This window comes from Thermobia domestica, chromosome 8 (genome assembly GCF_964235325.1).
Source record: "Thermobia domestica chromosome 8, izTheDome1.hap1.1, whole genome shotgun sequence".
Classification (NCBI taxonomy): Eukaryota; Metazoa; Arthropoda; class Insecta; order Zygentoma; family Lepismatidae; genus Thermobia; species Thermobia domestica.
Genome location: NC_137461.1, coordinates 13,390,320 through 13,404,843, shown reverse-complemented (window position 1 = coordinate 13,404,843; position 14,524 = coordinate 13,390,320). Strand labels below are relative to the sequence as shown.

Here is a 14,524-nt window from a genome sequence, read left to right as displayed (position 1 = left end):
GTCAGAAACGAATATATGTAAAATGATATTTCCCTACAATGTTTAAATAAATTTCAAAGTGCGTTGCGGTAAAATGGTTTAAGTAATTAAATTTGAGAATAGTGATTTGTACAAGTGTTTAAATTTGCGTATTATCTTCCTTGTAAAGGAAACATATTGAATAAGTCATATATTTATTCTTCATTTACAAAATGCCCTAACATCTGAAAAAATGAACAAAACCTCCAATTTCGCCTATATTGTAAAGTATTGTTCTTCCCTCCTAATAATATGAAATTATTTTATTTTTACTTTATATTGATGACAAAACATGTTTAAAATCACAACGGTGCATTTACAGTTTGCGCATAGGGCTTAAAATTTGTTAATTTGTGACAAGTTAATTTTGAACAGTATTAAAAATACAGAGTGTCCATAAGATAGTATCATAGTTTAAAGTGGTATTACGTGTCTTCAGATAATCTTATTTAAATGAAATTTGTCTAATTTGAAAGAAAATTTCATATAGGTTTTACTATACATCATAGACATTGAATGTAGGCCCCATTAGTGGCGATGCAGGCATCAAGACGATATTCCTATTCATGTCACACACTCTCCAACAGATAGACATACACATACCTGACGAAACAGACTGGATGACAGCACTGATACGAACTTGCACTTCTTGCAGGTTTTGAGGCAATGGGAGTACATTACAATTCTTGACGTAACTACATAAAAAGAAATCACATAATTGCAAGTCAGGCGACCTCGGCTGCCACTTCTAGAAGATATTATTATCATTTCCGGCACGTTTAATCCATCTTCCTGAAATGCGCTCATTCCAGTGTTCCCGACCATATAAGTGCTAGTGAGGAAGTGTTCCAACTTGATGAATAATAAAGCCATTGCCTTCTGCTTCTTCCAATTGTGGAAATAACATATTAGTGAGCATAAAAACACAAGTGTGCTCTCTAATTATTGAGCTCAAAGTAAACACGAGTGAACTTACTTTTTCTGTTTTAGATTCTTTCCATTATTGGCATTGTTTTGTCCATTTTTGTTCTTTGTTTACAGGCACAAAAATATATGAGCTTTTCTTTCAAATGTGATCAATTTCATTTAAATACGATTTTCTACAGAGCTGTAATACCACTTTAAAGTATTTTGCTATGTATATACAATGAAATTTTTAACAATTGTTCTAAAGGGACTATACATATACGAAATTTCATGTGACAACGTTAACTTACAGTTTTCTGCCTATTTCATAAAGTTACTTTTTGCCGAAACGATCCATATCTCATCATACTGAAGTTTCTATGGTCACATGGGAACGACAGTGTGTGATGAAACCAATATGTTCCGTTCGTTGGAAAAACTGTCACAGAGTTACTTTTTTAAAACAAACGTGGCTTTGTTCTGTGATTTATTTTTCTAGTTCGTTATTTTAGATTGAAAAACTAATACGAATTATTTAGTGAAGTGATATTTTAAATGGGGACATTAAACATTTCAGATTTACCTATTGAAACATGAGTTTTGATAGAAGTAATAAATTGAAATGTTCTAAATACTGTATTTTGTTTTAAACGAATATTAGTTGTCATCATTTCAAGTGTAATTACAAAAGAATATAGCATATTACAAGTTCGATAGAAGAGTTAATTAATATTATGTATTATATATATATATATATATATATATATATATATATATAATATGTATTCTGTAATTAATAATTAACAATATTATGTAATTATTAATCGATGATATGTCTTATATATAATGTTTACGAACTATACCAACAAACTGTAAGAAGTGATTCGTCTGATCAAAATTAAATAATAAGTTGTAATGCACCTGTGGGGAAAATTTCGTAGTTTCATATTTAAATGTGTACAAAAATCTTAGAAAAGCTACATTTCAACACGTGCTAATTCAAACTTGACGAACTGTGGAATTGCAGCCTATTGCAAAACAAAAGAAATTGTGCATTTGGAATCCAAAGATACATAGTTGAACGATGTCCAATGTATTTGCAGGAAATTCCCCAAAGGGAAATTTATTAGGTATTCTTTCAACTATATTTCCAGATATACCTTTTATTTCAAGGTGGGTCAGGGACACGGAATGAAGTGTAGGAAGTGTTAGAAAGGGCCACCTTTAGGTTCCTTCTGTTCGTAATAAAGCAAGTTACGGTGAATTTTGATACGGTAATTTTCAATTTTTCACTTATAAGGGTGAAACAAAAAAATAAAAAGAAGAACTCTCTTTAGTTCGATCAGTAGAAACCATGGTGCTGGTGGTTAGTTACAGATGCAGCTTTGTCGTTGAAGCACTCTGTGTTTTCTGCCTATGTCTCATTTTTGTCCTACTTTGGATCCATCTGAAAATCAGAGTAAAACTAAAAATATGTTGGAGTATATCTGAAATTATAACCTGTGTTGAATCTCCAGTACATCCATCACTGTTTAATGACATATGACTCATTGGCTTGTGCATGTATGACTTGATTTACGATATTGACCGACATCCCACGATGTCTCGATTGCGAAATAGTAAGTGTTGAAGTTTAGTTTTATGACAATTTTGGTCAGCCCTAGATGTGAAGGTAAGTACATTTCCGAACAGGGTCACTACCCCACTTTTCATTCTTGTTTTGATGTTAGAAACAACACATTAGAGTTGGTCTGTATAGCTCATTGAGCTAAGAAAGTTGCTATTCAATAATTGTCTAACTGTTCATATAATGTAAATAATGCATATAATATTAAGTAGATAATTGGGCATACATTATTTGTATAATCATAACTCTTATAGAGTGCGGAAGTACCGAACGCTATGATCCTTGCGGTGCTATGTGTCAGAGAACCTGTGGGAGTGGAGAACATTTCAACTGTCTTAAAATTTGCGCAGATGGGTGTATTTGCAAACAAGGATACGTTCGAAGTGAGTTTACTCACAACTGCATTGAAGAACATTATTGCCCTTTCCGCCGTAAGTGATTAAACTTATAAATACTATGTTTTGTATGTGTAATTTATAAAGTCATAAAGTATTAGAATTTTTGAATTCTTGGTTGCTAATTTCCATTACTTCATCAAAATTTGTGTTCGCCTCTTATTTTATTCAATAATTCAAGTAATTGGGGACCGTAGTATTATTGTTGGACGGAAGATAAATTTTGTATTTATACATCAGATAGCGTGTATTTGATAACTGAAAGTTGGGAGGGCTCACTTAAGTCGTTTCATAAAATCATTATTGTGAAGTAACAGATAAATACAATAGTACTATGGTTGGAGAATTAACATTTGGACATGCATTTAGCAGCCACAGGATACTATTATAAGCTGTTCAAATTTACGGTTAGAAATCGTATATACTACACGTCATAAAATGCATATATATAAAACTAACCATACATTCCTAATTTTTCTTAGTTTCAGATTATAATAGTTCATTTCTCTCAAGTTAGTAAACTTCTAAATCCTTGTGTTTTATGATGACAGTTATATCATTCCAATAACGAATCTGGATAAAATATATCGAGAAAAATGAAACCGTTATCTTTTGGTAAATATTTCAAAACATGTAAAATCTTATAGTTTAAATTTTATAGTTTCGGGAAACAGCTAAAAATATACATTAGGTAACCTTAATTCGAAAATCTATTTTTCAATATCTTTTGTTAACTTTAAAACTTAACGAGTGTACAAGCAGTCTACACTACTCAAGTAAAAAATTATATGGAAGCAACTTGAGAAGGAAATTTCTAATGTGGATTAAATATACTTTGGTTATCTTACATTGTTATTTTTAAGATTAAAGAAAAATATATATTTGTTATAGTACATTGCTTCGAATGTATACGAATATCAGGTAATTTTAATGGCATTTTACAGATATTATCATGTCATTAATATATTTTTGTAACATGTTTCATCTTTAGTCAAAGAAGATCTATTGTTGTTTCCAAAGTTACATAACGGTTTACTATGAAAGTATCATACACAAGAACAAACGTAATATTTTCTATTATTGAAACGATTGCTATCATATAATGGTTAATAATATGAAAATGAAATGAAATCTTTAAGTTTTACGTCCAACGATTATGCCGGTTAGCCTAACGGAGACGGTGATGGTGAGAAATGAGTGAAATGGCGGAATGAAGAAAGTAGGAGGAAACGGGAGAACCCCGAGAAAAGCCACGAGCACGGTGTGTGTACACAACAAAGTCCACACGGCGCGTGCTGGGATCGAACCAGGGACCCCAAGCACCGGAGATGAAAGCTCTACCACTTTTTTTTATAAAAACTTCCTGACTTATTTTCTACTTCAACCACTTTTCAGGACTACTAGACACAACAGGGATACGAACACAGAAACATCGAGGACAGTTAAAATTCCACCCTTGCTACTACAGAGGGACTCGAACCCCCAATGGGCTTCACCTCACGATCATCAGCCTAACGCCTCAGACCGCTCGGCTACACCCACCGGCACCACTTAGCCACCGCGCCTCCGATTAATAATATTATTCAAAGGACGGCATAAAGACATAATATTTCAAGTATGCGGGATTTGTGGCTCACAGACATGAATTTATGTGAGTAAAAGTAATTAAATCTTATTATGGATTATTCGCTTTAATTACATGTATCAAAACGTGAAATGAATAGTGGTTTTCATGCGTACACGTAGTAAGTCTGATAGCAATTCTATACTCATGCTGTCTTCCACTTCCCAAAACTCAACAACTGTCTTATAAGGAAATTAAAAATCAATGTTTATTATCGCATTAAATCTCTGATTTAGCACCTAAATCTGCAGGAATAATCCACATTTAGTGCAGATGTTTCTTAAAATCAAACCACATTTTAATAATTGTATTGAAATGTTTATAATATTGCCATTCGGTATAATTTCTTGGAGGTAAATATTCATGGGTTGCTTTTGAAGGAAACATAAACAAATACAACTTTTATTAATGTCAGATGGAGCATAAACAGCGTCATTATCATCATTGCAAAACGCACTCACGACCAACTCTTCATCAGACCGAATGACGAGGACTTCCTTTATTTTCTCTCAAAGAAGAGATCGGGTGTTATAGTTCCGCCATAATTTATTCTACTTTCATGACCTTCCATATTTTTCTGCCTTCCATATCTAAAGTTAATATTAGTAACAATTATTTATGACGTGTTCTTATTAGGAACCGCATGTCGCTATAGCAAGTATCGACAAGTACCTATTAAGAGCAGCGCGTAAGTTTTGCATGCGGAAAATTTACACTTGTTAGGAGGGGCACATAAAAGAACGTAGTAGGTTTAAAGCGAACAAAGCTCAGCATACTCAGTTTAGTACAACACTCAAACTACAATTAAAAATTTGTATACAAAGTGATAGGAGAAAGCATAACTAGAGGTTGTAAGTCATTTGTGATAACTTCTGTGCGGCAAGGAATCAAGTTAACTTATAATACATACATTTACAGGTGGTTGCAGTTTAAGATTTAAGTTAACTATGGAAAAATGAAATATTTCACCTCTTTTATCTTATCGATGTATATAATCCCAAGGTTATTTACAAAAATTTGGCATTACATAAAAGAACTGATTTCTTGAATATAATACACAAGTATAAGCTTTTAAAATCTGTATGCGATTTTGTATTGGTATGTAATTTTAAGTGTGAAATAAAGCAATATATACTTCCTAAAATTTTACAGAAATGATTTGAGTTGTTACAGACCTACAATGGGAAATATTAACTTAAATGATAATAGAGAACTCTTGATATATACCTCATTGTTCTTATGTTACTTGCATTATTCGCAACGGAAATTTAACAGAATATGTACCATTTTTAAATCGTGTTCGTAACATAAAATAGATCACCATTTTTCTTTAGTGTTTGGTATTCCTTTTAATATTTATTTTCAAATTTATTTTGCAGGTAATATAACAGGTAAGTTGAACATTAAAGCAAGCAAAAATAGAAATAACGCTGGAATATATTTCTCAGTTTTCATTTATTTGAAATACTGTTATTTATTAACTCAAGTATCAAATAACACTAGCTTGCAATGGTTATATTTTTCAACATTTGTAAATCGCAATGCACCAAATGTAGTATATGTCGAAATACTATCACAAATTGCGACTTAATGACGTAGTTGTATAATCGATATTAACTTAAAATCACCACACATGACCCATTAATGATCGTCCTACTTCATTTCCTGAAGCATAAATGGTAAATTTTCGTAACGATCTTCTAAGTGTACAGAATGTTTTATGGGTATTAATGCATAACTGGTTTCGTTGTGAAGCAGGCCAACTGCTAGGCTTTGTTTCTAGGAATAAATGAGTACCCTACAATCAGTGCTTTCGTATGGAATGTTAAATGTCTGAAACAGTTTACACACATCATACCAGATTGCTAAGTCTCCTCCTTCCGACAAGTCTGGAAGAAATTGTTGTTTTTGTGTCTGGACCAGAACAACGAAGTGCCAGTTGCGAACAGTTTTTTTCTTTTGGCTTGGAACCAAGTAGTTCTGTCCTTTGTTTGGTGAGATGTAAGTCACGAATTACATCGTTCAGTTCCGATTATGTAAATGGTTGTGGTGCAGACGTGCCAGGTTCCAAAGCCTCGTTGTTCTCGTCGGTGACTTCACGACCGTCATTTTCGGAACTATTCGACAAACGTTCTGGTTGCACTAGCACGGACACGTCTGGACCATGAGGGACAGGACATGACGCCGATGGCACTTTGGATAGACGATGTTCCTTTTAGTCTTGATATTGAAACCGTAAACATTGGTTGAACAAACATCACAATCAGGACTGTGATTTTGTGCCTCGCGCCAGACCATCTGAGCGCGAAATCTGAAAGCCTGTTGTTCTCCTTTTAACCACCGTCTTCAACACATGTATAGCAAACATAGTGGGGTGCCCAAATTTTGTCTTGATGTCATACTTGTACACCGAAATACGCAAGATATATGGTTGCACCAGAATTAACAGTTGCAGTGTGCACCACGTTTAATGATTGAAGTGCTGCATCTGCCAGTTTATGTCACAAACGATTCGTTGTTATCACAAACAAACAAATGACAACATTTCCTATGTCCTGATATCTGTACATACGTCTCATATTTGTGATGGTTTTAGACATATAACACATTGTGACACTTGCGATTTGCAAACAATTCTAACGTGATGGACAGAACTGAGATCATTTTTGGATTGACTACACCAGGATACATAGGAATCCATCGTCCAATGTCGAAAAACATGACATTATCGAAATAATGCAGGCCTGTGTAATTTAGCGAGTGCATATGTGTTATTAATAATTATTATGTTTAAAATATAACATCTGAGATAGGTGTTCACAGTACGTTGGTATTATATATGAGAATGTTAAATACAAATTAAGAAAACCGTTTAATAGCAATAAATAAATTATGGAGTGTATTTATTTGCAACTATTTGTCATGTAGAGGTTACTTCTCAACATTCATATTACCGCATGTCATTTATGTTCTTGAAAGATTATCCGAGGCATAAAGAGAGGGTATAAACAGATAATCCAAAGTCGCAAGAAATTTATGAACCCCAAATGTTACGTAACCAGCCTGGGATTGTTCTTGTGAAGCATGCCACAGCAGAAAGTCTTTAGATAGATTTTCAATTCAATACCTGATATATGCTTTTGCAATGTGGACGTGGCTATGCCTTGAGTCTCTCTCTCTCTCCCTCTCTCGCTCACTCGCTGTCTCGATCATTCTGTATTCATATATATAAAAGTGGATGTATGTGTGTGTTTCAATATAATTCTGGTACGTCAAGAGCAATTTCAACCATATTTCTTACGTCTGGAAAAGAGTGCTGTCGGGATGCATTTCGAAAATGCTAGAAAATGACGGATATTAGTATCGAATCCATAGTTTCGTGGTCGCTTAGGTAAATAGTTCTCCTTTCAATTCAAGTCCAATTAAGCCCCCATTAGCACTTAGGTGGTTACGTAGCGACTTAAAAATATAGAAATCAACCGATATTAGAGTCAAATCATTTAGTCCAACTAGACCCGTGCCTAGTGGCAACATATTTGAAGAGTGGAAAGTTTAAAAATTAAATAATATTTTAATTTTTTGTGTGAAACTTAAAAAATCAAGACCAAATATACTATTATATGAACAATCCTCTTTTACTATTCTAATATGTTTAATGATAGTGTAAGAAATATCAAAATAATTTAGAACATGTTTCCCATCTGCTATTTTAGTTGCTTGGTTGTACCATCTACTGAGTGGTATTTAACTGTAATAAATTCACTAATTAGATGGGTCAATGGGTCGGATGCTAAGTAGGTGAAATGGGTCAAGATTTTTGAGTGGGTCAGTGGATCGTGGGTCAAAACGACGTGACTTACTTCACTCACAACTGATCGTGACTCGCACTGACTCACCTACACATTCTGTTTAGTGCATTGTAAACAGCATCTTCTGAACACTGGTGACGTTGTTTACGATTTACTTTCAAGATCTCCATTACTTCTTCTTTTTCATTTGTTTCTAATGAAAAAGTTCAGTCGGTTTTGTATTTTGATTTTGCAATAGTAAGAGTGGCAATAACGATAGGAGTTTGATTTTTAGATGCAGCATGTGAGCTTTTAGAGGAGCTAACTGTTGGAAAAATACTTTTGAGTCACCTGTAAGATATGAGCTATTACATAAAATATTGAAAGTAACCAAGTCTGCGTGATCATCACGGTTAAATTGAAAGGTGAAATGAAATGACGTTTGGTATATAGTCAGGCCCCAATCCCAACTGGGAAGTTATCATACGCGTATCACATTCATTATAATACATATCCTTAGGGGAAGTAGGGGTCCGAATTTTTGCGAAACATTGAGTATCTCAGAAGCCGCTCAACCTAGAGAACTGAAATTCGGTACATAACTATTTATTAAAAATTAACAGAACATGCCCTGACATTTTTTAAAGTGATATTTTATGAGCTGGGGGAAATCTATATATATTTTAAATTCATAGTGGGTTCATTTGTAAAAATAATCGAAAACGATCGATATTTGTTGAGACACAAATTGAGAAATTAAAACTACAGTTCTTCGCATTTTATACCTACTGCTTCCTATTACAATAATTCCTGAAGCTGGTGTTTAATATATGGAGCGTTCAGAGCATAAGGCAATCAAGCTCTAAAATTGTGAGAAAAATACCCATAAAGTTTGTATTGCAAGCTTAATTATATGGGTATTTTCCATTAGTACGGCATGCTTAATTATACAGAAAACTAGTTTTTCTTTTTTACGTTGGTCTACTTTACCTTGATTTGAAACCTCAAATTTCATCCTATCTTTTACTGCAATGTATCAGTAAGCGAAAAGAGAAATAATTATATATGATAAATTTAAATTCATTTTAATTCTTAAGATCAGAAACATTTTAGCATTGTATATCGTAAAGGTCAATTCCATCGGTATTGTAACAGAGGGGTGCTTGAGAGATTGACGGTAGAAATTCAATTTCACAGTCTTGTTTTATTACAAGAGTAACATCTTTAGTCAATGGAGAGGAGCACGTGGATCAGAGTTCATAGGTTTTGGTGGGTCGGAGTTGGTCACAATGGTTTAGAGTGGTTAATAGTTGGTGGTGGGTCAGAGTGGATCACGATGGGTGGTAGGTCTCAATGGGTCAATGGGTCATTTGGGTGGCGGGTGATAGTGGGTCATGGTGGGTCGTGGATAAAATTTTCATTGACCCACACATTTCTTTTTGAAATTGTACTAAGGAGAAGAGGCACCGAATGTGTACGTAGGCGATTATGCTCAAATTATGCTCAAATTTTCCCCACCAGAAAGCAATAAATCCGAAACGGTTCACGGTAACATCTCCTAGAACACAAGATATGTCAGATTGGCTATATGAAGCCCTCAATGATTGATCCTTCAACAAGCAACCTTTTTATCATTGTTTCCGTGGGGAAGTCAAAAAAACATGTGTCTAGTAATCGTAACGTTGATAGTTCGCGCCCACCCCGGGGTATTTCTTTTAGTTTTTTCTCGACTCAATTAAATATAAACAATTCATGCATATAGGCAATTAAACGTATTTTGGGGATGTAAAGTTGTGGTTCGTTGGCGTTCCGTTGTGTCTCTGCCGCTGGTGTTATAATTGTCAAACGGAAGTGGAGCAATCGAAGATCGTCGGTGAGTGACCTTCCATTTTTGACCAGAGGTTGTTAGTTGCCCATTGGTGGTCCAACGACGCTTAAAGCATAGTATCCGTGAAGTCTGTTTGCACCTTTAAAAGTCTGAAACGGTGAAACAAATGTTCAAACCGGAAAACACATATTTAATATTTTCAAAGGTATCCCCTGTCGAGGTAAAAACCTTTGCCGATGGCCCCCCGGATTGTCCCAGGAGAAGTCCAACTCAAAATTTCAAGATGGCAAGGGGAATTAAGTAGTACATTATTTGAAAATATTGCTAGAAGAAGAAATATTTTATAAGTCTCGAGTCCCTATGCTAAATTTGTGCAAAATGGCGAGTGTTCAAGATGGTAATAAATCCTTCATTGAAAACCTCGTGGCCACCTCCATAAATGTGAAACTCTGAAACCGATATCAGACGATGTTAACACTTGTATTATCATTGCAAAGTATAATGCACCAATGTAGAACAAACAGTGCCACATTGTAGTTTTATTGTATGAGTAATGTTGAATTCTATGTTCCACGGTTATGTCCTTTAGGCTTAAGGACAAGTGATTATGGATCATGTAATTCATGCTAGAATATAGAAATGGAAATAATAATGGGCCAGATGACATTTAGTTACAAATAAAGTTGACAGTTCGTCATAAACTTTGACAAAATCCACAGTTTGTTTTTGTTTGGTTTGCTTTTTCCTAGGAGCTAGCCCCAGCAAGATTGATTCTGAGCACGACATTCCTTTCATTTCTGTATTCTACTATTGATTTCATAATTCACAATCACCCTGCCTTAGTCTAAAAACACAACCGTGGATCGTAGAATTTAATATTAGTAATGTAATAAACCCATAATGGAGCATTTCTTGTTTTACCTTGGCGCATTATACTTTTGTAATGGTAAGACAAGTGTTGACCTCTTCTGATATCAGTTTCACAGTTTCACATTTCTAGAGATAGTCACGGAGTTTCAGTGATGGATTTATTATCATCTTGAACGCTCTCTATTTTCACAAGTTTACCATAAATAATCGAGACTCTTCCCATCTTACTTCAAATTTTAGTAATACTTCTAAATTATATACTACTTGATTCCCTTGCCATTTTCAAATGTGCACCCCTTTTGATACCCTCCGGGTGACCTTGGTGCAAAGCTTTTACCTCGATACGGAGTACCTTAGAAATTAGTGTTTCCGGTTTTGACATCTGTTTCATCGTTTAAGACTTTTAGGAGTGCCAACGGGCTTCATGGATATCACGCTTCTTTATTCTGTTAGTTTTCAGATACAAACCCCCATGCCGTAAGCATCATTGGACCACCGATCGGCAACTGACGATCTCTCGCCAAAAGTTGGTGATCCCGCAGCAGAGATTCGTGGTGGCCCCACTTCCGTTTTGAAAATTATACCCCAGCAGCAGAGACTCGACAAAACGCTAACAAACAACTGAATTACTAACCTAAAATGTGTTAAATCGCCTATATGCCTGATTTGTTTATATTCAGGTCAGTGTAGAAAACACTAGGAAAAAGCAAATACCCAGAGGTGGGCGCGAACATTCAACCTTAAGTTTACTAGCCGCATATTTTTCGGACTTCACAACGGAAACGATGAAGTAAATCTCCCTTGTAGAAGGATAAATTGTTGAGTTCTTAATTTAGCCAATCAAACAAATCCCTCTATCTCGAGTTCTGTAAGATGGGACTGTGAACCGTTTCGAGCTTTATTGCTTTCTGGTTGGGTACTACATATGTGCAAAATTTGAGAAAATCGCCGACGCACACATTCGGAGGCACTCCTTTTTAATACAATATTAACTAGAGATGGCGCTGCTTAATGAAACCTTGATTCCCAACTCATTGACCCACCACATATCGTGACATACTACTCACCATGATCCACAATGACTCACCACCAAAACGTGACCCATTGACACACCATCACCCATTCTAACCCACCACCAATTATAAACAACTGTGAACAATTGTGACCATCTCCGACCCACAAAAATACATCATCATTAACTTTGATCCATGATCCATGCCATTCTCTCTACAGACTACAAAGGGTATATTTGTAATAAACCAATATTTTCCACTAGTCAGCACCTCTAAAAATTCATAGGCTGAATCCAAAGGAGCCTGAACTTCTTTGATTAAAACCAAATGAGAAAAGAAGGAAATTGGAGATCTTGAAAGTAAAACGTAGACAAACTGAGCAGTGTTTAGAAAATGGTGTCTGCGAGGTACTGAGCAGAATGAGTCGGTGGGTCAGTGTAAGTCACACTGAGTAGTGTTTCGCAGTGGGCCACGTTTCGTTGACCTACGATCCACTGACATATTCAGAAATTTTCACCCATTTGACCCATTGTCCCACTCAATCTCTGACTTTAACATGTATTATAACATTTGAAGGCCAAACATTCATCTACACAATTGTTTAATGATTGCGAAATCTGGCTTGATACATATACTAGTTGAAATGGTTATTTCTTCTTAAAATGAGAAATTGATTCGATTAAAAAGTCCATCTTGAAGTGGGTACAAACTATATTCGAAATTAACTAGAAACACTTTCTCAGCCCCAGAAAACTATCAATATTTAAGTAAGTTTTTACATTTTATTGATTATATTTCCGAGCCCCTCATCCAGAGAAGATGGGATGAGTTTGGACGTTAATGTCAATAGGTGCCTCGCTATTCATCTCAACGACACAGAAAACAATGGATAACACTCTACGATCAGTAGTTCTACACAGCTTTTACATGTCATACCTCCCAACTTCCATGCCTTGGTGTATCTGACTTCCACAATATTTTTTTCTTAGCCTGAAAATAATGTGTCCCACTCTTGGCAAAATTTTGCCGCAGACATTCCAGATTTTCACGGGAATATATACAATCATACATACATTAAAATATTTAGAGGTGTATGAGCAACGTTTTTCATATTGTCCCTGTAAATTCAAAATCCAGTGACAGTCGATCATGTGAAAATGTGGCATTAAATGCCATTGCGATTGTAATAGTTTGACGAACCCTAACTATGGATTTCAAACTAATCTCAGTCACTTCAGACACTTAATTTTTCATCCTTTATCGCCCACCATGACGATGGGGTTTGAATCAATTGATTTGATTTTGAGTTGAACGTCACGTTCAGCAGTGAGGTTATATGAGACGTAGGCCTACTAATTAACGTAGAATCCGAACTACATGAGCTCTCGCTACTGTCCGAACCTGGGTCTCCCATGCCGAAAGCGTGTACCTAATAGGCTTAGCCACAAAGGTTTACGGTGCTAGTTAAATTTGGACTTTAACTCTATACGAGATGTAATTATTATTATCTGCAACAACAAGAACTATGTAACCAACAGTAACATCAATCGCTTTTACTATATATATATGTATATATATATATATATATATATATATATATATATATATATATATATATATATATATATGATATACGTATATCCCCCACCAAAACACATAATTATCACACATATAACACACATATATATATAAGAGGCGGAGAGAAAGAAACCACTTCCATACACAAAAGCATTGCGAAACCTTTCGGAAAAAATCCTGTTCTCTCTTCTTTCTAAAGTACAAAAAATCTCTCAGACATGACTTCGTGTTCGTAGATTTCCTGTTTACATGGTTTTGGGGTTCTTCAGTTTTGTGTCTGGAACCAAGATTCGAGTTTGTATAATAATTTCTGTTTATAAACGTACATTCTCTTTACCTTTCAAGAACGTAAATCACTTGCTGTAATGAGAATATTGAGAAGTACCCTCCTTATGACAGATGGATGCAAATAAATACACTATATAAGCTATTTATTGTGATGATGTTATTTTCTTAATTTGTATTTAACATTCACATATAGAATATCTACGTAATGTGAACAATTATCTCAGAGATTATATTTTAAACATAATAATTACTATGTTCTCTAATGATTAGATGTTTTATATATAACTGATGTATTTTAATATAATTATTTTATATATTTTCTCTTGCATTGCAGAAGATAGAATTTCATAAAAAAGCATTGACCCAGATAGGAATCGAACTCACGAGCTTACGTTCTGAAATCCAACTTGTTGCCACTGAGCTAACACAAATATTCTTCGAAACTTGCTTCTAGCTATGTGTAACGGGCTCTCAAGATAACTATAACATTCATATCCCCTCCAAACGCTGTTTTTGTTCTACTTTGACTTTTATTTTAGTACTTCAAGCGATAATTATGTTCTATCTCTTAACTTTGAGCATTATCTCT

At 34.7% G+C, this 14,524-nt stretch overlaps 1 protein-coding gene across 1 annotated transcript in view; it reads left to right on the top strand.

Moving 5' to 3' along the window:
* LOC145691754 (uncharacterized) overlaps positions 1–14,286 on the top strand; it is a 77,225-nt gene extending 62,939 nt beyond the window's left edge. The window contains exons 6-8 of the mRNA XM_081767075.1: positions 2,806–2,982; positions 5,950–5,961; positions 14,270–14,286. Coding sequence (XP_081623201.1) covers positions 2,806–2,982; positions 5,950–5,961; positions 14,270–14,286 — 206 coding nt within the window. The remainder of the gene's footprint in view (positions 1–2,805; positions 2,983–5,949; positions 5,962–14,269) is intronic.
* The last annotated feature ends 238 nt before the right edge of the window (positions 14,287–14,524 follow it).